Source organism: Talpa europaea (assembly GCF_964194135.1).
Source record: "Talpa europaea genome assembly, chromosome: 9".
Classification (NCBI taxonomy): Eukaryota; Metazoa; Chordata; class Mammalia; order Eulipotyphla; family Talpidae; genus Talpa; species Talpa europaea.
Genome location: NC_140076.1, coordinates 62,515,783 through 62,543,631, shown reverse-complemented (window position 1 = coordinate 62,543,631; position 27,849 = coordinate 62,515,783). Strand labels below are relative to the sequence as shown.

Below are 27,849 nucleotides of genomic sequence, written 5' to 3'. Positions count from 1 at the left end.
AGATTTGAATTTGAAAGTATATCATAAAAGGGAAGACAGTGGCTGTACTATATGGTATGCAAACAGTGATTTCCTAGTTGAGGGCACAAATTTTTCCATCAAATAGTTTTTCACAGCTGTAAATTCTTTGATTTGTAAGTTGAAAGAAGTAAAAGCAAAAACACGGTGAAGTTGTTTTGTTGAAAACTTACGATAAGAGCCATCTGGGCTAATTTCATCACTTATAACCAGGCAGGTTATCTGGGAATAAGGTAAAGGATTGTTGTGATTGTAAGGACTAATAATCATTCCAATGAACTTTGCGCCACCTCTGGAGAAGTAACTCTACAATTAAAGGAAAAGTGTAATTAGCTTCAACTACATAAACCTCAAAGTCAGTATTTATCCATACCAAAATTTTAAACATCTACTGATGAAGAGAACAAAAGAGAACAAAATGATGTGTTAGAATTTTCACATTTAAGTAGCAACCAAATGAAATGTTGAGTATCTTCATCCCAGACTCTAAATTTTTCAGGCCAAAATATGTTTATCCTAGCCTGAAATGACCCTTAAAAAGATAACCTGGCCTGCAAAACTCCACATTTGCCACGAATATATTTACAAAATATATTCAGTACCCTTCAGCTATAATCTTTATCAATATGGTGATAATTTACAAACTGCTGCCTAGAGCAAAACATTCACCTATATAAAACAAAACTGTTTTTTTCTAAAAAGGCAAAATATATATTATGTTTCTGATTATTTCAATTATAGCCACTCCCTATTCTACTTGTCCATATTACTTTTTAAAGGCTCTGGAGAAATCATCACGGTTACTTTGATAGCTTGTTAGTATTAAACAAAATAGTTGATTTTTTAAATGCTTAAATAAACATATTATTATTATTGTAGTCAGGAAAAAATGCAAATTATTGAAAAGCTCCAGATGTAAAGATATCAGAAATGCAGTACTTTGCTAGAAAAGTTAAAAGTATATTTAATAGAAAGCAATGAGAGGGGAGAGAAAACAACTATTTGCAGAATACATACATGTAAGACCTATGAACACACCTGGTATTTGGCTTGAGTGTCAATATCTCGTAAGGAAGGATTAGGATCAAAGGCAGGATGAGAATGATACCATCCAATGACACTATAGCCTCTTATAGCCAAGGTTTCCGAGGCCTGTGTCTGTGAGACAGGATCCATCTCACACTGTAGTCCTGTACTCAGACTGTTACATGGTTCTGCAGCAAAAACCTATAAAGGATTAATCCTTACATGATAACCAAAATCCTGTTAATTCTATTACCTTAATGCTTTAGTTCTCTCATATATAGATACAGAAACCTTTCAAAGCCCACCCTTTTATTTGCCTATATGATAGGCGGCCAGTAAGCTAAAAATTTACAACTAAGCTAGGTACTCAGAATCTAATTTTTCACTCAAACAAGACTGTAAGAATTGTTGGTTTTCCAGGTCAGTTCATAAAATACTTGTACAAACATACACTTTGAATGACCCCTATTACTTATGATAATAATTTCAACAGAATGATGCATACTAAAGTTTAAGAATAAGGTCAGGACATGCTTCCTGATATCTTAGGAGTTGTAACATTTTATTGGTGAAGGCAATGAGACAGCAAGGCCTCAGCTCAATATATGGAACTTTAAGTCACTTTTGGGAGTAAAGTCTCTACATTTGCACATTCTTATTTTTATCTCAGGTAAAATCTGTATTTTAATTATAGTCACTGAAATCATATGGAAGAGGAATAAGTAATTTTCAAAAATGTTTAAAGAGAAAACTTACTTCAACTATCTTATCAACTTCTGAGTATCTTCCTCCTAACAGACCAATCACTTCTGCCATGGAAACATGAGCATGCTAAAAGAAATACAAAACAGATTTAGTCCTACAAACAAACCCACCTGACAAAAAATCAGAATAAAACTCACTTATCATAGGAGAGTCATTCACAAGTATGGTCACTATGCTTTTATAAAATAAAATAGCATAGTAGAGGAACTAGATGCTCTGCCCATTGCGCAGTGACTTTTAAGAGTTCTGATCTACCTTGATGGTAGTTAAGAACTTTGAACCAAACATTCACAGACTCTAAGATACCATGTGCTGTCCCTTTTTAGGGAAGGAATTATAAGGGTACAAAATAAAAATCATTTTTGGTTCTCCTACAGAAAAACTCCATGAACAAACATACAACTATTGGAAGTCTCAGTAGTTTAGTGCAAAAAAGGAACCTCCAAATTACAGGAGTTGTGCTTTCTTGCAGTTATCTAGAAGGTAGCAGACAAAGGATACTAGAAAATGAAAACAGGGTTAATGATGATAAACAGTCTGCAAAAACTCACATTAATTTATTTTCTCTAAAATATGGAAACATGCAATTGTTTGGCTTTTCTCCAAAAGAAAAGACTTATTTTTAGATTCCTTGTAAAAGAGGATAGTTAAGATCCAAAATACAGGTCTTCCATACTTTTCTCTTATGCCTGCAATAAAAATACACAAGAATAGAAATCAGAATAACTAAGTAAACACAATAGATTATCCTTACCAAATCCATTATTAAAAGTGCTTCTGAAGCTACTTTCACCTGAAATGGTTCCTGAAATATAAAAAAAAAAAAAATGGGGGAGCATAAAAATAGAGATTTTGTTCTCCCTCACTGAGCTGTCCACCCTTTTCTCCTTTACCTACTGTCTCATTACCAATTAAGGTTCAGCACAAGCCAGACTTCTTAAAATTACCATTTAAAACCCTAACAGGGGGAAAATTCCCTCTTATTTTCCATCATATCATTCCTCTAACCCTTAATATACCCTGCCTAGTCCAATCCTTCATATACATATGCCTCAAACAAGGATATAAAGAAGAAGTATTTCATGTCTGACAGGAGGGTATTATTCATGATCATTCAGTGATGCATTAAGTAGTACCTGCTTTTCTTCACTGAAAAAATTACAAGGTATCAGTTGGAAGGGATCAAATGAGCTGAAAAAGAAAAAAAAAATCCATTTCTAATGTAAATTCAATACTAGGATTAGGAAAATAACATTTATTCATAAGTCTAAATATATATATCAATCCAAACCTAAATTTTGTAGAATGAGAAAAAACAATAAACTAGAAGAATCTCTTAGACATTCCACCATGACCCTTTTGAAAGAAGCACGGTTCCTTTGGATTTGATAAAAAAGGAAGGAGAGGAAATGACAGGACCTTTGGAAGAAAGTAGTTATTGTCTTAATTTCTTTTTAACTTCTTTTAACTGTAAGAACATTACAAGTGGCTAGTCAGTGTCCTACATTATAAATATGTTTCAAAAAGTTCAATGAAATGTTTAACTACTTCCCTGAATGGAGAGGAAAAATTTTAAGAAAGATTAAGTTTTTCAAAAATATTTTCCAGTACAATAAAATATATTCAGCACAGATTATGGATTTAATAAATAATTGCTGAATGAATAAATGACAGAGATCTACCAAAGACATTAATGTACATAGAAAGTTTTATGACCACTTTAAAACAAAAAAGTAAACAACAACAAAAAAAGATGGGAAGGGGTCACCTAAGCAAGTTGAGATATATAAAGCATGTGTAAACCTCAGAAATGTTAAAAAGGTCTGGGCTGGTGAAGAACTGAAGTATGAGAAATCTATCAAGAAAAATGAAAGGCTTTTTTAAGGAAATGTTTAGAGAGCAAAAAACAATGTTTTTTCACATTAATGCAAATAAAAAAGAGCAGGACTATTTAGTTCCTGTTGGAAACAAGACAGCTCCAGGAAAGACTTTTGAATACTGTATTCCTACAAGTGCTTGACGCATAGTACAGGCACTCAAAAAACATCTGTTGAATGAAGTAAGATCTTTAAGTTAAAAAGTACTTAATTCAAATAAACTAAAGGCCAGACAGATGAGAAAGTAGAAAGAGAAGAAAATACAGTAAGAAATACAATAGAAAACAGAAAGAGAGCACATGATATAAACCCACTGTCAACATTTTTTGAGGAGCTGCAGAGAATGAGAACACTGATGGAAGATTAGAAATAGGTAATTACTGAGCTTGTTTTCAAAACACACACAAAAGCAGATTTCGGAGGCAAAGTAATTAAATGTTTAATATTGAGGAAATTCTAGAAAAGTTGGTTAGTGAGCCTTCAGTAAGTGAAGAGGTGACTACTAAGAACAATTATGGGTTTATGAAATACAAGCCATTAAGTAGACCTAGATTTCATTTTTATAGGAATGATGGTAGAAACTAGCAAATTACATAAACTCAGATATACTTTATTTGAATGCAAGCAAGACATCTTCAATAATTTTACTTCTGCACACTAAGATGAAGAAATATAGGCTAACTGGTATTATACAGCTGACTGAAAGATGTCTGAGGTTTATACTTATCCCCGTTAGACACTTTTACTAGTAACTAGAGGCAGAAAAGCAAGCTTACTGAAATGTTGATGATTCAAAGCTATAAAGACTAATATAAGGAAAGTGAATGTGAATTCAAAGAGTGTGACCAACTAGAACAGTGACTTGGAAATCACAATAGAAATCTCATATTTAGATTCAGGAAATAAAATGTCTAAATAGTAGGTGAGGAATCACAGCTTATGGATGACTGTATTTTTTACACTGCTTATCTCATTTAATATATTTTCATACCTGTAACTTTTAATTATTTTAGAGAAGTTGATATAGATAATGTAATGGTTAGAAAATCTCCTTAGTTTCCTCAAAATGGGAATATTACCTATTGCATTTGGTTGTTATAATGAAATGAGTTCATGTATGTAAATTTTAATGTACATTAGCTGTTACAGTTACTATTTTATAAATGAGAACCCAAGGCTTATAAAATATTTAAGTAATATATTCAGGGACAGATAACTGGTAATAATCGAGGTTAATTCCATTGAAAATGATCTAATGGTATTTTTGGATATCTCTTTATAAAGGGACACTGAAATAACTATAGTCCCTTTAACAGAGCATTTGAAAGGCGTATGAAGATCTAGAAAATCAAGACATTTACATTATTTGGGAGCCCTTAATGATATGTCACAAATTTTATATTTAAAAAAAAATCTTGCTAACAATCAGCACCACCCAAAGAGAGAACCAGTCATTTCATGAGGTATTTATTCATAAAATCTAAGGAGCTGAACAATTACCTGTCATAAATAAGGCCCCCTTTACAACACAGGTTGGATCCTATATTCACTGTACCTGACAAAACTTTTGCTTAAGGTCTCCCAAACTGATAATCAGTGAAATAAAACATTTCAAAAATTTTAGCTGCATTTCTTACTGAATGCAGTCATAGCTTATACTTTGTCTGCATATTTTCTAATTATCTGTAGCTAAAAAAAAAAAAAAAAATGCACATTTATCAATATGTAACACCACTATACCTTTTTGTTGATCTTGGCACTTTTGAAGATTTAACAGGTTTGCATTTTTCCTCTTCTCCTCTTCTTGCCAACTCCTCAGCAGAGAGATGCTAAAACAAAACAACAGTGGATCAGAGTCCGTAGACCACTAAGAGGTAGAATAAAAATATTCTTTTAAAGTCAGATTTGGTGGCATGTGAGAATAAGACAGACTAAGTTGGTGTGGAAGTGTCTCCTCCTCCCTGCTAACAGAGATGCTGAATAATGTATCAATTTATTCCAAAATACCCAGCCATACCAAACTTAAAATTTACCCTTTCTGCTGAAATTTTCATTTTGATTAATGATAGCAGTCATCCAGGTTCAAAAACTTAGAATCACCTGAATCTTTCCTATTATTTGCCAATTTTAGTCACCACATTCTGCTGTGTTGAATTTTCTTTCACGATTGAAACAATGAAGTATAATGACAAAGAGCACAGATTCTGGAAGGCAAATGCCTGGTTTTGCTGCTTACTAGCTGAGCGACTGTGGGTAAGTTACTAAAAGCTTCTATGTGTCTATCCTCATTTTTAAAATGGAAACAACAATAGTAATATTAATAATGTTATGGTGTTATTGTGAAGATTGAGTTAATGTTTGTAAAATACCGACAATAGTGTTTTAACACTTAGTAAGTCAAATCTAATTATATATCTTTTTCTTTCCATTTCTATTACCAATCTTACACTCTAGCCCAAATGCACTTTGTACTTTTTCAAGAATATGCTTGATATTTTTCCACATCTATATCCTTGCTTATGTTTTCTCTCAGTCTGGAATGCCCTTATCTAGTTTTCTACATTTTGGGATTCTCCTGTTCATCCTTCAAGTCCCACATAAAAGATCTTATCTTATGAGAAACTATCCCTGATCACTCTTTGGGATAACCTTTTTATTTCTTGGGACGAATCACATGGAACTTACCACAGGTTTTATCTTTCCTACTAGAAATAGAAGTTCCTTCTAGGCAGAAACTTATATTTTACTAATTGTTGTGTTTAGAATACTGCTCAGGTATGCGGTTGGGGGAAGGAATGGAGAGGAGAGGAAGAAGATAACATGTATTGAGTATCTGGTACAAACAAGGCTTTTGAGTACCTAATACAAAGATGTTCACAAATTTTAATTTCATTTATTTCACTTAATTTTTGCAGGAGGTATTATTATCCACATTTTAAGAAAAAAAAATCTGAGCTGTAGTGAGGTTAAGTAGTTGCTCAAGGTAACAAAGCCAGTTCTTTCACAAATATGTTTATGTATACACACATTCATTGCCTATGTTTCCTTTAAGGGCTACAGTTTTTAATAGAGAAATAATGTTTCATTATTTGTAATTTATATCTACTGTTGGGACAGTATTTTAACTGGTATATCAGAATATCATTCAATAAATGTTTACTAAAATGAATTGGGCATACCAACTTCCTGGCACCTGGCACATATTCTTGAGCTGGAAACCAGAATGCAAAGACAATCAATGTTCAGAAAATGAGTCAAACACTTAGTTAACTGCACCATTAGCACTTGCTATTCTGTTGTTTACTGGTGACTTCTAAACAAAAAAGATTAACACAGGTTGAGACACGTACACACACACACACACACAAAATGTATAATATCTGTCACATTGATATTAAACACGTATTGATAAAACCTTCACTAATAAACAATTTGAAAAAGTTCAAATTACCTCAAATGTTTGTCCTTCTAACTCTTTTGCATCACACCAATTTCCCCAAGGGTCTCTGACTCTACGTCTCCTTGTGCGCTGTGATGGGATTAAAATAAAGCAAAAGGTGGCAAGATTAACTCTTAAGGAATCACAGCACATTAATACACTAAACCAAAATAGTAATTTTCTAAAAATTTCTTTATTAAAAGATTATAACCCCTGATTGCAATATCTGACTAAATTTTACTACTTTACATTCAACAGTTAGCACCCATTCAAAAATAAATCAGTGATGATTTTCTGTATTTTACTTGGATTTCTTTTTAAATTTTCACTTCCTTTTACGATTTGGGAGCTAAAACACTAGGACAAAAATACGTTCAAAATCAAAAAGTCCACAACAATAAAATAATTTTACTTTCAACTACCTGTGGTAGAAAACTTATATTGCTAGAACCTGCAAGAATACACAACAAAAGATATAAGAGTGGTAATTAGAGGCAAAATAATTATATCTCAGTCTTAAAATGGAAAAGATTGCCAAGTTAACACAAAAAGTAAAAACTACAAGCTGGTTGATTGAATTCTTAATACTAAGTTTTACAAACCTCAATACTGAAGCTTTTTTTTTTAAAGATTTATTTATGCATACAGGAACTGGGGTACAGGCCAGAGGTGCGGAGGTGAGAGGATTCACCAGAGACAGAGTGGGGAGCAGAACAGGCAGACTGACTGAAATACACTGCTGAGGGGAGCAGCAGGCAAGACAGGAGAGGTCTGCTGCGCCATGTGGGTAGATCCCTGGCCAGGGATTGAACTTGTGTTGTAGAGGCTACAGGTAGCTTCACAGTGCTGTGCCCAACTCCTTGCGCCACCAGGGAGGCCCAATACTGAAGCCTTTAAAATGGCTGTTAGATGTCAGTCTATGAGTAGCACCATCTCTAGCTATTGTATTTGAAAACATCTTTTTCAATAAATCTAAGCAGAAGTGGTTTATACCACTTCTAAATACTGAGAAAGATACCTACACCATCATCCTCACTGATTTCATGTTACTTACCCATCACCAGATTGACCTATATTATCAGTAAAACCAAAAGGATCACTGTATGACTTTGCCTCTTAGGAGATTTGTTGACACACTTATTTTTTTAAATAAAACTCATGAACTTTAAAATATTGTCAAATTCACTAACCTCAAGTATTAAAAAATAAAGGCTAAAATGTTTTGAATAGCTCTTCCAAAAAGCTGAATCTCAAGGTAAGAATTTTAAACAATAACCAAAAAGAAAAAACAGCCTCACTGTATAATACTTTTAAAAGATACATTAAATTTAGAAATAAAAACCAAGCAGTCTAAGACAACTTTAGCAAAACATTATACTATTGTATAGTTTATCAGTGAATTTTGAGTTTTCGTTTCTTTCTTTTGCCTTACAGAGCCACCTTAACAGGGTGTCAACAATTAGGAGCAATCATTTAGTGAGAAAGACAGCTTACCACAGATTGCAGACGCTGGGCAAGTTGGTACGCTTCTACTGTATCTTTTCTGTCTCTGATTCGTACTTTATCAACTGGTTGTGGCCTGTTATATATGGCCTGTTCTATTGGAATTAAGGAAAAACAAAACAATCTATTATTTTATGAAACTAATTTGTTAAATAGGAAGATTACATTGATTATAAATTGTAAGCTAATTTCTAAGTTTCTTTATACCTGAACTTTTATGATTCTCTTATCCTGTTAATCCAGATTTATTGTGCTAGTTGGTAGATCTTACAATGAAAGCAATGCTATTATTACAAGGAAAAATTTATAAAATGGGATAATTAGGAAGTAGATAATACATTTAATTTCTGATTTAATGAGTACTAAGCTAATTTTGCTAACTTTGGAAGTCTAATACAGAAAACATGATTTCATTTTTCTTTTAGTGACTAAACAAGCTATGACACTTTAGTTTTCTTATAATGCCAGTCCCAGCATAGAGTGCTTTGGCCAAACAGACACCAACGTGAAGGTCAGACCTCAGGGCAGACTGTAAATTCTATCTCTGTATATAATGAAATTATCTGACAAGTTTCCTAGTTACTTTTCATTTCAGATACAGAATATAGAACATACTCTTCTCAAACCATGGATTACAAAGTTCTAATTACCTTACAATTTCTATCTGTGAATATTATATTTCCTTAACTTTAAATGTGAGAAAAACTAAGGTGAGAGAAGTTTTTTTCATGAAAAATATTTTGGCACTTCTTACATTTAAATGTAGAGGTTCATAAATCATTTCCCTTATTTAAACATTGTTACAGAGTATTTCTAGCAGTATTTAAAAATTAAATGGGCTATTATTAGATTTTTATAAAGTAATCTTACTTTTACCTGACAAAGAACTTCATCCTTATATTATTTCAACTACTTATACCAAATATATTTCCTTTAAAATTACACAATCAATTTCACTGTAGGTAAAAAGTAATATAGTCTAATCAACAAAAACTGGTTCACAATCTCAATATTATATTCTTTAATGTTGTAGCATCTGAATTCTATATCTTTTCTTAAAATCTATTGAATGCTAACCATCAAAGAAATTAATAGATGCTTTATAATGATAAAAATGTTGAGTAAAAGAGGTTTTGAGTTTTTATTTTTACCACATCCAAAATTGATTGCTCCTATCAACTCGAGGTATGTGTGAATCCGTCCAATACAATTAACATCACCACAATTCTTCAGGCCAGGACGTACTGAGGTCTTATTTAAGTATTTCGGTTTGCATAGCTCCCTAGTTAAGAGATGGAAATACAATTATTTTGGATAAATATAAACATGAAAAAAGATTTCTGGGGAAAACTTTAAATATTTGAAATATCTTAAAGAATTACCCCTTCTCAATGTGTAAATGTGTAGTAAATACAATGCTAATAATTCACGATATTCAAGTGTAGTTTTTTCTTAAATAACAAACATTTAAATGGTGCAAAAATATAAAAGTATAGTGTGATTTCTTTAAGTATTACTTCTTCCCTAATATTTAATTCAGTAGATTCCAGTTATCTCAGGATTGTGAAGTCAGAAGCTCATTTATCTACAGATGCAAATTCAAGAAGGAATCTGATTAAAAAGGACACTTTGACAATACATTGTATTTGTTATTAGACTTTGCCAATTTTTAATATATTACTTAGGTTCATCAGTTTTTGCTTGGCGGGAAAGTATCAATTATAAGCTATCTTAGAAATGTTTAAAACTTTTTATATTAATTCTAATGATTATGCCAATCAATATTAAGTGGAAAACAGAAACACAGGGGATTCCAAAGATATCATGAAATACTGAGACTATTTGAAAGAAACGAGGGATTTAAAAAATAATGTTTACCTAATATACTTAAGGCACCATGCTAGATGGTACAATACAAACTTTAACAGAACTAATAGTAGCAACAAATTACTGAATACTTATGCCAGATGTTGCACTATGAGCTACATATTGATTCCTGCAATATAGCCATTTACTAAAACTAGCATTCTATAATCCCTGTTGTCTTCATACTTGAAAGTACGTGATATACTAAGGAAAACACTCTCCTCCTCTTCTAGTACATTAGGGTTTTCTGTATCTTCCTAAAATTGTCCTAAGAACTTGCTTCTTAGGGCAATCATCTATTATTTCAGGACTAAACACTATTAATGAATATTCAGATGGGTTATGGTAAGAGCAAATGATAATGTTCCTAACTTTCAAAAAAAGTTTCACTAATAAGTCTTGAGTCTTGCCTACTGAAATATATTAATATGTTAAAGCTTCCTTTACCACCAGCAACATAAAATACTAAATTCTGCAAGGGTCTAATTAAAATACTATTGAGTATAAATTTTAAAACAGCATCTAACATATAATTCTTTCTTACCACTGATCCAAAATGTAGTTTCTAATTTTCAAATATCGTTCAGGTGTTTTAGCTTGGCGTCCCTCAAAAAACTCAGGAATTGCTTGTTTTTCTTCTTCTTGAATGATATTTCTATCTATTTCTATTTCTTGTTCTGGTGGTTTAAGCTCTTCTTCCTCATGGTTCTCTTCTTCTACTTGGCAAGACGAATGAGAAAACATTGCATTATCACTCAAAGCTTTCTGAACTTCACAAAACTCTGGAGAAGGCAACTGGCTGGCATCATTTCCATCCTGCTTGTCACAGTTTTTTGCCAGTTTATTAGATTTCTGGTCATTTAATTCAACTGATTTTTTGTCAGTGGTAATCTGCTTTTCAACACAAAATGTAACTCCTGAACTTGAAAGGGTTTCCATTTCACCATGCTTTACATTCTGAAGATATTCCTTGGAAGATTTAGGAATGGGATGTTCCCAGCTGTGAGAAGCAATGAATTCTCCTTGATTGATTCTGTGCATTTTATTATTAGGGATTCCTATTGAGAGATCACTGCTAGGATTCTTTTGGGGTACTTGAGAATTCAACTCATCTGTCTCATCTGTGATGTCTACTTCTTCATCATCAGATAACTTCTCAATTTTTATAGCATTCAAGTTGGGATCAGCATGTCCCCTTAAATTTGATGGTGTCCATGACTTTGTCCCCACAACTTCATTTTTAACCTGAAGATCACTGCTGCTCTTCTGATTTGCAGTTTCTTTCTCTGGACCATCTAATTTTACCTTAAGAACCAAAATGAAAATTTCATAATATTAAGATTTAATCATTGGTGCACACACACACAGAGAAAATACAATGCTATATATGTCAATGGCATATTATATTTGTATTTTACTTTTCTTTAAATGCCTACAACTCACTTTAAATGTGAAAAGTCACCATTTCAAATTTCTATAAACAAATGATTTATTCAAGGCTTGGTGATTTTTATTAATCAAAATAATCATTAATTGCATAGAAATGCTACATATTTTTCAATAGTCAGTTTAAAATTTCATCTCAGTTCAGAACAGCCATAAAGAATGAACCAGTAACTGCCATAGTAAAGTATTCTCTAGGATATTAAAATATTTTAAAGGCTTATTTCTCAGACTATCTGATACCTAAGCAAACTGATTATACTTTATAATGTTAAAATAGCCTTTATTTAAAGGAATCTATCTCATATATCTTAGGAAATTAAAATCATCTTTCACTTAAATACATTAACAATAGAAATAATTTTTTTGCAGATTTATTTAATGTCGCTCCAATATAAAGTTTATAATTTAATGCATGCAATTTCTTCCATATTTGTTAATTACAGCTGTATTTGGTAATGTAGTAAGAAGAAGAGAGTGAAAATCACTAAATACATAAGACTTGAAATAAAATCTTTATATACAAAGTTTCAGAGAAATCTTATTCATGACTGATATACTCACAAATAGGACAGCTCCCCCAAGGGATTATTTATAGATCATGTATCACAACACAATCCCAGAACATGTATTTGGGGTTAACTGGCTTACTATGTAGAAAACTAGAGTGTAGCAGGAGGAAAAAGAGGAATTGTGCATATAGTCTAGAACAACTTTTTTCTTTTTTTAAAGATTTACTTATTTATTTGTTTGTTTGTTTATTTATTTATACAAGCACTGGGTACAGTCAGAAATGTGGGAGGGTGAGAGAATTCACCAGAGCCAGAGCGGGGAGCAGAGCAGGCGGCAGGAGAGGTCTGCGGGCCAAGTGGGACCCTCCTCCAATGGCCAGGGAGCAGCCGGGGATTGAACCAGCGTTGCAGAGGCTGCGGGTAGCTTCGCAACCCAGCGCTCAGCCGCTGCGCCACCGGGGAGGCCCTAGAACAACTTTTAACAACCTTGCTAATAATTAAGTCTAATGTTTTATCCCTAAGAATTCAGATAAAATTTTGCATTATAATTCATAATAATGTTTTAATATTAAAAATTACCCTCCCACCCCCTAGTCTTACAAAAAAACTGACATGAGAAACATGGGGGTAAAAGTAACTAAGCTAAGCTTTATTCTGTCCTATAACATCTTAATCTTGGTAAGCTGTCATGAAAATGCCTTCGCTTGGTTAAAAGATGATTGACATATGATGTATCCATTCCTTTACTTACTACATAGTCCCAAAGGCTGTTAAGTTAGATAAATCTTGTATATAAATAAATCTATCAAAACACCAAACTTCATCTAATACATTTCCAAATTTTATAATAATAGAGTTTAAACAGAACATATTAAGGATATAGAATATAAAGTATTCAGATTAATTCTTCCAAACCATAAAAGTTTCATTGTTATTAAACAGATTTCAGAATCATGCTAGTATTCATGGTCTTCAGCCCTGATAAATCTTAAAAAGTTTCTATAATACAAATATTTAAAAATAAAAGGTATTTCCCTCAAAACAATAAAACATGATTTTCTCTTCGAAATACGCCTTGCTTTATAGGATAATCCTGAGCCATTAGTATTTTCTCCTTCTACTTAACTGTTAGAAATTAAGTGGAATAATAACATAATACCTATTTAATAGCAACACTTAAAATACTGAAGCTATGCTTTGAGATTTTAAAAGATAAATATCAAGACAGTAATTAATGGATACAAAAGTTTCACTGTAAAAATGCTTAATATTAACACTTCCATCTCTGAATTAACTATTTGTTTACTAGTTTTACTTACTGTAAATGTTATAATTATTAAGTTTGTAATTATATTTTGCTTACTTTATTTTTGAAGTACTGTCTGGCATAACTCTTCACTTGTAAAACAGTGCGACTTCCAATTAGTTTTGCAATTTTGGTCCACCTTCGGCCAAATTTAGCCTGTTATCAAAGTGGAAAAGAAATAGTTTTTCATTAACTTACTCATTAATATTCCAAGTAATTGCCATATTTAAAAAAATGCATCTTATTTATTTTCTAAAACACACAATAAGGCCTCCTACATAGCTAAAACTCTTAAAATCAAAACTCACATTCTTCTGGAATCTGAAATTTTGAAAACTGACCAGTACAATATAGAAATTAGTTTTAAAAAAAATATAAATAGCTATCTAAAAGAAGATGTATCACTTCCATTACCTAACAGTACATATGTATATTGTTCTCTATGTTACAAATCTAAGACAATGAGCCTGAAAGGGAGGCATATTATATTTTCCATTTATAGAAGCAACTGGAAATGTTTGACACTAACTTCAAAATTGTATTTTTAAATCCAGACGCCATCTGTTACAAAACATACACTACATGCACCACAGAAGGTAGTTCCACTCTCAATAGTTATCACAGTGAACTGATTTAGAAGACTGACTCACAAGTGGAGTGATTTGGAACTAACATCTCCCTATATCCCACTACTGTCAAAGGTTATATCTGTTAACATTGAAGCTGTGGTGGAAAAAAATGACAAACTGAGGGAGTGCCTGTGTGTTCTAAAGTACAAAAAGGAGTGCACATTAATTTGAAAGAGAAAAAGGATTTTTGCCTGTTAAGTCTATTGTTTGATACCTAAATCTACTTTACAGTATCTCCAACTTTTACTTCACAAAGCTCAACAACTTTACTTTTTTAGAATTCTCAAAACTATTAGGGAAAAAAGGGCCACAACTCAGGGAAGCTGACACCTGTAGGCCAGGTTTACAGGCCTTTAGTAGCATATCACTTCAAAGACCTCACTCATCTGATAAACCTTAATTTATATACTATCTCAGATACTCCGACATTCTTATGGATAACTGTAAAACTGAAAGTACTTCTTGAAAAATTAACAGTAAATGTAAATTAGCTATTTGATTGTTCTTAACTAATACCTCGGTGAGGATAACTAAAAATTACTTATCCTTATAGTGGGATAATGGCAACATGGAACACTTTTGTAGACAGGACAGATCTGCATAAAGTGTGACCAGTTGGGCTTGTAAAGGTATGGACTTTACAAAATTGGGAAAGGACACAAACGAGAGGAGCAAAGAAAGCATTCACAATTTCAAAATAGAGCAAAGGGACAGTTCTATGACCAAGAAAGTAAAGAAAAAAAATCTCAGTATTACATAGTTCCCTCAAATCTGAGGAATTAATTTTATAAGCAAACTACACCAGAGTTATAAAGTTAAAAACAAGTTCTGTTTTTTATGGGGGGTGAAAATTTAAAATGTCTGTTTAGGTATACAGACAGATAATGATATATAAATAAATACATTTGCTTATACAAATAAAATACCTCTTTAGAAGGATACATGTAAAACAGATGACACTGAAGGCTGAGATAAGAGTAAGAGTAGGACTTAAGAACCTATTACTTTAGGTACCTTTTGAATCATGCAAATGGGGCTCCTATAACTACCATAACTGCCACTAAAATTACCTAAAATTTCACAAGCAATTTGTAAACATATGTATGTGTATCTGTGTGTCTGGGAGAAGCCAGGGAGGGAGAGGGAGAGAGAAAGAGGGAGGGAGAGGGAGAGGGAGAGATCTGGGTTGTGATAAGAGTAAATCTCCAAAGCTGTCAGTTATCTTATACAAATGACTGATTAAAGTCAGAAAACTGAAAAACCAATATAAAACCATCAACAGTTAAGGGAAAAAAAACTCAGGAAAAGATAAAACCTTCAATATAGTTTGTGCATTTATATAACATCAAGAATACACATGTCATAATGATGATGAACTATAAAAATACAAATTTTATTTCCCACTATTTTTAGAAAGCAATTATTTCAATTAGCACTGATGAATCCTATATAAATATGATATATTCTATATATAATTTGCATAATTTCAAAATTAACTACTGCAATATTAGGTAACATGCACCTTAAAGGAAAATATATAACCTACTCTTGATATTGAAAAAAAAATTTTATTAAAGATTTCTTCTGTTAAGGGTATTTTTAGAATTATTAGAAATTGGCATACTTATTTTTTTTCCATTATGTAGCTTACAGACTCTTAAACAGAGCTCAGTGAAACATTTATGCATTGAAATGTTTATAGTGTTCAACTGAATTCACTAACATATTTTGACTTAAATATTTAGAGGGCAAATATCTGAATAAAAATAAATTCAGCTAATCACCCAGTTTCAAATATATATGATTTTCCTTTGATAAAAAACAGATCATTTTCACTTTTAATTGGTGTCAAGTAAATATGACATGATATATAGCTCAATTTCCTGGGTTTTAATAAAAACAACAAAAAAAGTTTGACATCTAATATACAGATCCAAATTTACTTTAATATTATAGTGACCTAATATGAGTTAAAAAGAATTCTCTTATATTACACTAAAACATCATCACTTTAACTACAGAAAAGCTACAGGTGTGATCATTATAATTAAAAAAGTTTCCAGTCTCCAGATTAATTTAACCATATAATTTTATCAATATTTGTTTCCAGAATTATTTTCTATGAATTAAAAAATTGCTCTATTTACCAGCCCTTGTTCAAACAGCTCTTTTTCTTCTATCGTCCACTTTACTGAGTAACTGGCTGGTTTTGTAGGAGAGTGTACCCTGAGGGGAAAAAAAGGAATGGCAAAAAAATTTCTGAAATGGAACATTCTATATATATGCAGCTAAAGGTTATAGATAGCCATGGGCTAAAATCAATACTTTGAGTCTAAGAATTAAAAAAGGAAGGACAGGAAGAAGGCTGCAGCCTCTACTATGGTAGCGGTTGGGGGGTAGTGGGGGAACAAATTCATACTGTCTCCTATACTTTTCTAGCTCAGGATGACAGGAGCCCAAAAAGACATAATCCTTAGGTCTGAGTGAAGATAACACTAAAAAACACCAAAGGAAGTCAATAAAGAAGCAGACGTTAATACCTTCCAAATACTGAAAGACATATAAAGTTTAAGTTGGTTTCAGAAATACCATCTGATACTTGCATGTAAATCCATGTATATATTAAGCCAAAAAAGTAAAAATGAAACAAAAAAGATATATGCTATGTTCACTGCTTTAAGAAACTAAATTAAATAGTGTCAAAGCTCAATAATTTAATTCAAGCGAGGCATTAATCTTCCCATCAACTTCATTTTTTGGTTGTTTATTTAGCAAAATGTAAAAGTTAAAGTCTGCTCAGGGCTCAGGTTCGTGGCAATTGTAAATCTGTAAATCTGCCTTTTTAAGGAACCCTATAAACTTGCAATTTTAGAAACTATATAGGGCCTCCCCAGTGGCCTAGGAGTTGAGTCTCAACATTATCACTGCTCTGGCCTGAGTTCAATCCACCAATGGGAGCTAAGCCACATATGGCATAGCAGATCTCTTCTGTCTCGTCCGCTGTTCCCCTTACATGTGCATTTCAGTAAATCCGTCTTTTCTTCTCCCCACTCTGCCACGGGTGAATTCTCTCACCCTACCCTCTAATCCTACATCCCAGTTCTTCTACACACAGAAAAACCCCAAAACTATAAAACAATACTATATAACATCATATTTTCTCCTATTGTAGGGAAAGCATATTATATCAACCTGTTAATTTTTGAAACCCACAAATACAAATTCTACTTAAAATGACTGAAAATTAAGTGGCAGGGCAATAGAAATCAAGTCAATTCTTAAAAGATAGTAGCTTTTTAAAATTTTCCCACAAAGCCATCTTTTCCATAATCTAATGGAATTGCCTATGTAGGGCCATGAAAGAAATTCTTACAAATAAATAACATCATAAAATTATGTTGTAGCATTCCAACATATGAACAAAAATTTTGATTTTATACTTTGGTACTTATGTTTTCCATAGTTCAATTTTATATTTTTGTTTAAGTCTCCCATAATGTTTGCTAATTAAAAGGGTTTTTAAATATAAAACATAAGTACATACATGATTTTTGCTGTTTTCTGTAGACTGCACCACATGAAAAAAAGAAAACAAGGAAGCTTGAGAAGAAGTTTTAAAAAATATAATCAAATGTTCAAAAGTATTTTAAATTGATTTTACCTCTTCATGTATTTTTTATCATCTTCCCTCTGTTCAAGCCAGAATTTTTCTGGAAGTGATTTTTTAGATAAGTAATACCTGTGTAATTATTAAGGAAATTTTTAATAATAGTCATAATTTTTATACAACTTATATAGGGAGGCAATCATCTACTCATGAAAATCACATGAATTCCAGCTAAACCAATTCCTCTCAAAGTTCTTTCCAAGTATACAAAAATTATGACAAAAATGTGTATATCTGACAGCATGGTTAAAAAGATTCAATATTATATGCGAAATCACACAGCACAGTGCGTCCCCCAAAATGTGTGCTACATAAACACCAGTATCTTATCTTCCCTATTAGAAGTGGCTAAAAAAAGAAATACCTTCAATGTTTTATATAAATATTTTTTCCTAAAACATATGGAAAATATAACAGATGAATTTGATTGGTTGCCCACGGTAGTTTAGGAGTATCTGTTTTCATATTTCAAAATGTAACAGAAGAATTCAGGATTATTCTATACCCAAATAAAAGTAACACTTAGATCAAATCTACCAGGAAGCATCCCTCTCAAACTTATCAAAAACAGCCTATGGAATACTCTTATTCATCTGACATTTCCTTTACTTAAATTATGACTGTATACTGTGTATATCATGCACAATGCTCGGTGCTAAGTGCTGAGGACAAAGACACAAGAAAATGTTATCCCTGTCCTCTAAGAACTCACACAGCTCTCATTAATATACTCATTATTTCTGCCTCCAAACCTCGAAGTAAACCAGTGACCACTTAAGTGTACCTTAATCCACAACTGTACTGTTCAATACATTAACTGACATCCCATGTACAACCACTAAGTACTTGAAATGTGGCTAGCACAAACTAAGATGGACTGTGGGTTTTAAATATACATCAGATTGCAAAGACTTAGTATGAAACAAAGAATTAAAAATACATCATCAAAAATAAAACCTCAGAACTTATTTTGTTCAATTCTCCCATTTTACATAAAGGAAAACTGAATCCCAAAGAAGCTAAGTTGCCTACATCCCATACAGAAGAAAAAGGGGGCCTTTGGTTGAATCAAGGATAAGGATTCACAACTTCTGGCGGGGGGGGAGGGGTGAGAATATTCATCCTATAATATTTGTTTAGTGCATTTAACTTAGCGTCCTCCCACATAACACTTGTAAACTGGTGGAGTAAAAAGTAAGAACTTTTTCATATTCTATTCTGTATCCTTGACAAAATGACATTGCTGGGTTTCAGCTTATATAACTGAAAATGGAAGCTTGGATTAAATAAATGATCTTGGGCTTGAACTAAAGCTTGAAGGTTAAAACACTGTAATTTCTACTTACTCAGACTGTATAAAGAATTGGCTGACAACAGAAACTCAAAAACATTGAACCATATCTCAAACTTAGTAGTAAAATAGAAGCAGAGGAATAAAATGCTGTTTTTTGTCTACAGGGACAACATATTATGTAATAGCAGTCTGGGGCCAATTAAGTCAATCTAGTAACATTCTATTTTTGCATGTATTGATTTACAATCCTGAAATCATTACTTTCCTTATAATTATTAAGGATACTCTTCTTCCAACAACATTTTCTCAATGACAGCTCTGTTCTCTTCGCTGATGGTGCTATCCAGAGTCCAAGGCTATTTAAAAAAAGAGAGAATAATATATTTTCCTGTCTTTGAAATTATCTTTTGTGCTTTCTTAAATGAAAATATGTAAGTCCAAATAACAGCTACAATTTACTCAACGCACAAACATATCCTTGATTCCCACAATAACACCAAGATGGCATTATTAATTCACAGATGTCTCTATAGCACTACTAGAGTCTTAAGTAGAAAAGCAGAGAGACAGAACCTCGAGTTTGTTTAATTCGAACACTCAGGCTCCCTCTCATGATAAAGTAATAATGGTTATTATGGATAAAGAACTATTAGACATCAGGCATTTTGCCAGATACTTTACCAATTTCCAAAACTCACAATTTACTTTTTCCCCTCAAGTGATAATCTCTTGGAATGACCACACTCATTTTTCAACTATCAAAATTTCAAACTTTTCAGTTTAGGTCCCTTCTCCAGGCTCTAGACTGTTAAATCCAATCACCCACTCAAAATTCCATTTACCTATCTACTAGGTTTCTCAACCTAATATATTTAAAATAGAATTCGCCATCCTGTATCTTTACCTGCTTCTCCCTCTGCCTTCCCAACTTTATAAATGGCATTACTTATTATCACGTTATTCCAGCTAGAAGCTTGGCATCATCCTAGGTCCTTTTCTTTTCTCTTCAATCCCCAAATCCAATCTACAAAACAGTTCTACCTCAAAAATGTAATCCAAGTCTGGTCACCCCTACCTCTTCTGTCACAACTTCAGGCCAATTTACCACCAAATCTTGCTTGGATTACTACAAATGTTTCTAAACAGATCTAATTTTACCCTGGCTTCCTAAGAGTATAATAGAGCTTTCATTTGCTTTTGCAAACTTGTCACAGCATCTTTCCCTCCTTTCCCACTACATTCTAGACTGGCTATTAAAAGAGACTTGATGCTGCAATTCCTTTGGCAAAGAATACTTTCTCCTCAATTCTTCACATACTTAGTCCTTTCTTTTACTTTTCAAGTTACATGTCCCCTCCTTAGTTTCCTTAATGACAGCTTTATCTAAAGCAGGTTCCCTATCCTGTTACTCTTAGTCAGTATCCTGCTTATGCACTTCATCTTATAGAATCTGTTCGTATACTTGTTCATTGCCTGATTCCCTTAGAACATAACTGACTCCCTTAAAATAGAAACATATTTAGAGCAGGACCATGCTTATTTCGGTTATAGTTGTTCCCCACCAAGCCTGGCATAGTGTCTGGCACACAGTAAGTACTTAGCTACTAAATGAAGAAATGAACCCAGCATTTGAAGAGACTAAAGTTCACAAGTCTGTTAAGTGGTAGAGAAAAGATTTGTATCTAAATTTGGCTGGCTCCAAGTGTTTTCTCCAACAGACCATCTTTCAAGTCAAAAGAAGACTAAGTTTCTTCTCTTTTGTTTTTATAGTAAGAAAAATGTTCAATATTTACCTGTGACTGCTGAGACCCAGAATCAAAAAAAAAAAAAAAAAAAAGTACTTTGGGCAATAAATAATAACTTAATGCATCAGGCATTTTCATAACATACTCACAATGAGGCCATTCTCAGTTTTCCATGATGAATCAAGATAGTGATCTTGTAGAACAGATGCTGTATTTTCATCACTTCTATAATAATTAAGAAATTGGGTATGAAACCGATATATCATATCATTAATGGATATAATTTACAAAGCACAGTGATTGGCAAGTTATAGATGTTAAAATAATATTTAGTTCCCTTTTCCCCTTAACAAACATATTTAGTATCGCAAAGATGTTTGCTCTACTACCTCTATGGTCTGTGAACTATATAGGGACTCTAAATCATCCCTGTCTCAATTGGTAAACATCAAGACTGACAGCTCACTTATGCTTCCCAAGAATAAACAACTTCATGAGAAAAAAACTCCCACAGCTCACAGTAGCAACCATAATATCATCTATGCCCATGAGCCAACACTTCAGATTTCTTTTTTTTTTTTTAAGATTTACTTATTTATTTATACAAGCACTGGGTACAGTCAGAAGCATGGGAGGGTGAGAGAATTCACCAGAGCAAGAGCGGGAACAGTACAGGCAGACTGACGAAACACACTGCTGAGGGGAGCAGGGGGCACTGTGCGGCAGGAGAGGTCTGCACGCCATGTGGGACCCTCGCTGGCGGCGGCTGGGGATCGGGGATTGAACGGGTGCTGCAGAGGCTGCGGGCAGCCTCGCACCCTAGTGCTCAACCGCTGAGCCACCAGGGGAGGCCCACTTCAGATTTCTTTTGATGAGTATTTTTTTTAAATTATTTTTCTTTTTGGATGAGTATTCTTATGTACACAGAAATTCAACTTTACAACACATTCCTTTAGCTATATCTAAAGCATAAAAGCCATCATCAATCGTATTACCCTGAAAATGAAGACAAATGATATAACTAAAAGAGAAAATACTTGAAGGATAATACAGACTAGAGATAAGAAAATGCAACATTTTAATAACAATTCATATAATAAAAAGGACTTATTTGGGGGCTTTTCTATGCCTAAGGGTATTGAACTTTGTTAATTCTCCGGCTCCTTTCACTGAGTAAGAACTCTCTAAAGTCACAATGTTTACCTTATATGCAAAAAAGCTGAAGTTTTGAGAGGCCCAATCTATCATAATTTAATATTTGCTTTTATATATTCTGAATTTCTAAAGTTTCCTATTTAAGTTACTGATTTAAATTCTGTATTTCTAAACTGCAAAAACCTATCAATAGGTTTACACTTTTGAATCTTCAATTAGTCCTAAAGTGGTAATAAATTGTAGGGTTAATGGGCTAAAAGCAATAATTTCCCTCAATTGCTGATGGCAAAAAGATTCTAACATTTTGATTTGGTAGAGGCTACCAGAAATGCTAAATAAAGAACTGAGACTTATACTAGCAGAAAGAAACCTTTGTTCAACTAAGTAAGTCTGCCAAGAGTACACAGGGTGGGACTAGTATTACCTCAAGTTTACTGCAGAAATATTTCTAGATAGTGTTCCTCAATAAGGATTGGCAACATGCATACCTTTGGTGCATGCTTCTGTATACCTGAATCGCCATAGGTACCACATATTAACGTGCTTCAGATTGGGATCATCTTTCCTCTCAAAACTGCTACTCTTCCACTGTTTCCTGTCTCACTCAATAACATCTCCAGCCCTCTAGATTCTCATGCCAGGAATCTAAGCCTGCCCTCCCCTCGCCCCTGGCCCCCAGGCACATTCAATTTGTTGCCAATCTTGTGGCTTTTCCCTTTTTCAAATAAAGTCCTTCCACTATATTCACACTGACATCTGAGGTCCTGTTGTTTCAGAACTTAAGATTTTCCTATGTAAGTATAGAGATAAAAGCTAACAAGCTATCTTACCTTCCTCCTTTATCTTTTCCACTTACCTCCATTTGACATATATCTAAGGGTACTGTCTCATTCAATAAGAACATTACTTCTGGGGAGAAAGGACTTAGTTTTGAAAACTTCTATATATGTAAAGTTTGACATTTAAAAGGTACTTAATCAATACTTGTTGAATAATTGAATGAATGATGTAGACTGGCAAGGATCACATAGGTCTCTAGGAGTTAAGTAATAAGGATTTTATCCTAAAACCATTCGAGGATTGAAAGAAATATCATGATCATATCTGAATGTAAAGAAGAATGCTCTAACTTCCAGAAAGAGTAGAAAGGGGGCAAAGAGACAAAGGAGCAGTTAAGAGCAAGTAATTAAATAAGGAATAGAGACATAAAACTGCAGGAACATTAGACCTGTGGATCAGTAGCGCGAATAGGAAGAAGTAAATTTATTTTTAAAGAATACTTAGAATAAACAAATCCTAAATAACTGATAGGATAAAAGGAATGGAAAGAGAAAGGCAAGGAAAGGGATAGAGTCTAGGTCTCTATCTTGGGTGACTGCCTGGATAGTGCCATTTACTGAATTAGGGGAGTAGGAGTAACAGGTTTGCTGGGGAAAATTTATAAGCTGAGATTGAGGTACCAGTGTTAACATCCAAGTACAGGGCCTCCCCGGTGGCGCAGCGGTTGAGCGCTGGATTGCGAAGTTGCCCGCGGCCTCTGAGACGCCGGTTCGAGGAGGGTCCCACATGGCGCGCAGACCTCTCCTGCCGCCCGCTGCTCCCCTCAGCAGTGTGCTTCGGTCCTTCTGCCTGATCTGCTCCCCGCTCTGGCTCTGGTGAATTCTCTCACCCTCCCGTGCTTCTGACTGTACCCAGTGCTTGTATAAATAAATCTTTAAAAAAAAAAAAAATCCAAGTACAGACAGACTAGAGTTGGAAAAATTGATCCTAAAATTTAGGAGAGTTGGGTGTTGACAGATTTGAGAAACAGCATGTGTTAGGTGGTATTTATGAAACTGCCATTTTTGTAGGTAAAAAAGGATCAAATATTGGCAAATTTTCATATGGTTCAAGCTAACAGATGGAAATTTAAGTCCTGAGAGGTAGTATCACCAGGGACTGTATGTGCTAGTAAAAGTCTTATGACAACATCCTTTGGAAACTATGATTTAAAGAATAAACAGACGAAAAGGCAGATGACAAGGAATGGTCAAAGTAAAAGGGAAACTTAAGTTTCAAGGCCATCTTCTAGTTTTGGTACTGAGAACTCAGCAAGTATGTTCTTGTTTTAAAAGTGTTCTTTAAAACAACCTTCAAGGGTCTCCACAATTGCTATAATCTGTAACACCATACTTCAGGGAACACCAGTTACACTAAATTCTATAAGCTCTACATCACAGGGTGCCATTCACCAAAATAAAGTTAATGATGATCTTTGGAGTTGTATAAGGCAATGGCTCTGAAGATCAGGGACGAATAACTTTGGTGAAACTGACTGAATGAGATTAACATGATCACAGGTATAACCAGAGACCTCAATAGGAAGGGAAAGAAAGAAAAGGAAGAAAATTTATACACAATTAGAAAAATTACAACCAAATTATTAAAAAGGGATAGAGTTAATGCTTTCCAGTGATCTTTAGTGTTTTCAAGACCAATTTATTTCTCTCTGGACTGCAGATAAGTATTCCTGCCTACTTACCTCATAGACTTGTTGGGAAAAGTAAATTATATCATTTATGCAAAAGTGGTTGGTCAAAATTAATTTCAGCTACACAAATGTGAACAATGATTGCTATTACAGGCTTTCTACTCTCTATATAGCTTTTGGAAGCTTTGCCTCAAGAAACTATTTGAATTACACTTCACATCCTTATAGTGCTTTAGAGTTTAGGAGAACTTTAAATCCCTTACTTTAGTCTCTCAAGGGCAGGGTTGGTACTCTTTTCCATAATTTAAAGAGGCCTTGTTATTAGGTTAAACCATATGAAATTGCCATTTTATAGGTCAAAAATGGTCCCAGATTGGCAATTTCACATGGTTCAAACTAACAGAGTTCTAATGGAGTTGTTCATAGCTACAAGTAACACAGTCAACTGAATTTAGAACTGGGGCCTTCTGTTCCCAAACAGTCTAGACGAAAAGGTGATTCTGGAAGTACACTGTAAAAGTGGTATATAACAATTTCTTACGCAGAAGGCAAGAAGTCAAAGGACTAGATCTCTTAAGCTGGAGGTTGTTCTTTAAAACCACACTGGCTTTACTTAATTGATATTAAATAAATTGTGACCCCCCTCACTGGGTTCTAACAACACCCCGAAGAGTAACAGATTATAAAATAAAACATTTACAGAGCACCTACTATAAGCTAAAATAAATCCCATAATTATTTCATTTCATCCTTACAACCACCATGAGATACACGTCCCGATTCTCAGTTTATACATGTACGATCTGAGGCTCTGACGAGCTAAATGTCTGGCACAAAGTGACACTGACAGCAACTGGCACAGCCAGCCAATACCTGAGAACCGAGAACTGTCCAACTCTCAAGTCCTGTCCTTTCACTTTCAGCTGAGCTGCCTTTCACAAGTTGTTCACAATTGTCCATAGGAGGAAGAGTACACCTATGGCCAGTAGGGAAGAAATGATTCGCCGAAGGACACAAGGCTTGCGAGCGAGGTAACAAGGATCCCTGAGCTGTGGTCCCGTCCAGGAGCCGCCCTATTTCTAGTTATTGTCTGGCGGGGGCAGGGGGGCGGATTCTGGGGTGGAGATAACGGAAGGAGGAGTCTAACTGTTAAAGACTGTAACGTGCTAGGTGAAGTCGGCACTCTCACAGCATCCAGGCAAAGGTGAAAGATGCACGAGATACTAGCCCGGATCCCCGCCTGCTAGGCAGAGGAAGTAGCCGGCAGGCCAGACGGGCGCGACACCTCCCAGGCCGTCAGAAGATCCTGGCCCAGAGAATAGGCTTCCACTCCCTTGTCACCTGCCCGACCCGCTGCCTTTCTGGGGTAAGCTCCTCGCACAAACACCCCTCCCCGTCCCTGCGAGACCCGGTCTCCACGCCTCACCCAGACTGTGCCGCCGCGGGCACCACGTCCCCTTCGATATCTACATCCGCTTCTTCAGCCGCCATGATGGGACCTGACCCCATCCGTCCTCCCGAGAGTCCACGCGAGAGGTGGAAGGCCTGGGGGCGGGGCCTAAACGTCACGGGGCGGGGCTGAACACTGGTTCAGCCCTTCCCTTGGCGGGGAGGCGGGGCTTCCGGGGGTACGTAGTCCCCAGCGGCACGTCCTTTTGACTTTAGCCGGCAGGTAGAGACTTGTTGCGTGTCCCTGCCTTGGGCTTTGGGAGAGATCGTGCTCTTCGGCAAGTTCTTTGGCGCTTCATTTCTCGCATTTGTGAAATAGGGATAATAGAAAATATATTCCTGGAACTCTAGAAAGGTCTTTCCCCTCCTTCCCTCCCATCCCTTGGTCTCACTCATAGCAGGAATTTAGAAAACCTAAATAAGGGATCAGGAAAAAAACCTAATTATAATAAAGTAAAAAGCAAACTTAACAAGCAACTATAAACCAGAGACACTCCTGTAGGGGGAGGGGGGAAGAGAGAGTAGGATCAAAACAAGGGGGGTGGGAATTGTATGGGGACTATAACCAAGATGAAAATGCATACACTGTGCAAAAATGAAAAATAATGTAAAAAATGTATGAAATAAAAAAAAGGAACTTACGTAGACTGCTGAACAACTTCTATTTTAAAATTTAACAGGCGTTTATGAATAACTTGTGTTAGCATATTTTATTTTTAGAGATCTTTACAATTAATTTTAAAAATCACTCTCATGACCATTGATTTATACGCTAACCCAGTGAAATAGTCAGGGCTGGTATCATCAGTCACACTTTACAGATGAAGAAACTGAGGCTCATGGGCCTCCCTAGTGGCCCAAGGAGTTAAGCACAGCAATATGAAGCCATCCTCAGTCTCTGCAGCACGTGTTTGATTCCCCACATGGCGAAGCAGACCTCTCCGGTCTTGCCCGCTGCTCCCCACTGTCTCTGGTGAATCCTCTCACCACCCCCTCGCATCTCTGGCCTGTACCCTAGCTCTTGTATGCATAAATAAATAAATCTTTAAAAAAAAAGAGAGCGAGAAATTGAGGCTCAGGAGGCTGAAATGTCTGTCAAAGGACACAGCCTTTTTTGACTTTTCACTGAGCACTCATCTTCTACAAATTGTGTTGTTGGAAACTGTGAAAGATAAGTGCCACTTCTTTTAGAGAATTTATTATCTCAAGATATTAGATATCTGCCTTCTGGATTATTTTACCCTAGCATCTATTACTTACATTATTTTAACTGTTTGCTTGTCTGTCTTCATCACTGGACAGTGAATTCTTTAAGGATGAAGACTACTGTTAGCCTGTATATTACAAACATTATGCATGGTGCCTGTAATAGGAAAACCCAGTTTTTCCTTTGATGTGGGGAAAATCCAGCACTTACTCCCTTGTTTTCTTCTTTATTTTCTCATAGGGTACTTTACTTCAGACACTTCTGGTGACCACACAATTCTCCATGACATCCATTACACCACGTGGCTGTCCTATTTTAATTCAGTTCTGACACTGTCAAGTTGGAGAGTGTCAGAATTTATAGGTTAAGGGTTTAGCCTAACGAAACTGTTCCAACTGCACTTCAGATGCCACACACAGGAGCAGGTTACCCACAATTTCTATTAAACATGACTGCAAATTGGAAGTTCTCATGTCTC

At 34.6% G+C, this 27,849-nt stretch overlaps 1 protein-coding gene across 1 annotated transcript in view; it reads right to left on the bottom strand.

The window, feature by feature from the left end:
- Nucleotides 1-26,224, bottom strand: part of MYSM1 (Myb like, SWIRM and MPN domains 1) — a gene marked incomplete at both ends in the record, with an annotated part of 34,990 nt that extends 8,766 nt beyond the window's left edge. Inside the window, 17 exons of the mRNA XM_084243187.1 lie at nt 192-324; nt 1,057-1,245; nt 1,801-1,875; nt 2,564-2,614; nt 2,946-3,000; nt 5,427-5,515; nt 7,138-7,215; nt 8,620-8,723; nt 9,780-9,910; nt 11,039-11,799; nt 13,813-13,911; nt 16,532-16,610; nt 17,929-17,952; nt 18,046-18,123; nt 19,631-19,701; nt 21,240-21,315; nt 26,142-26,224. Of these exons, the coding sequence (XP_084099313.1) occupies nt 192-324; nt 1,057-1,245; nt 1,801-1,875; nt 2,564-2,614; nt 2,946-3,000; nt 5,427-5,515; nt 7,138-7,215; nt 8,620-8,723; nt 9,780-9,910; nt 11,039-11,799; nt 13,813-13,911; nt 16,532-16,610; nt 17,929-17,952; nt 18,046-18,123; nt 19,631-19,701; nt 21,240-21,315; nt 26,142-26,224 (2,176 nt within the window). The remainder of the gene's footprint in view (nt 1-191; nt 325-1,056; nt 1,246-1,800; nt 1,876-2,563; nt 2,615-2,945; nt 3,001-5,426; nt 5,516-7,137; nt 7,216-8,619; nt 8,724-9,779; nt 9,911-11,038; nt 11,800-13,812; nt 13,912-16,531; nt 16,611-17,928; nt 17,953-18,045; nt 18,124-19,630; nt 19,702-21,239; nt 21,316-26,141) is intronic.
- Between the last annotated feature and the right edge of the window lie 1,625 nt (nt 26,225-27,849).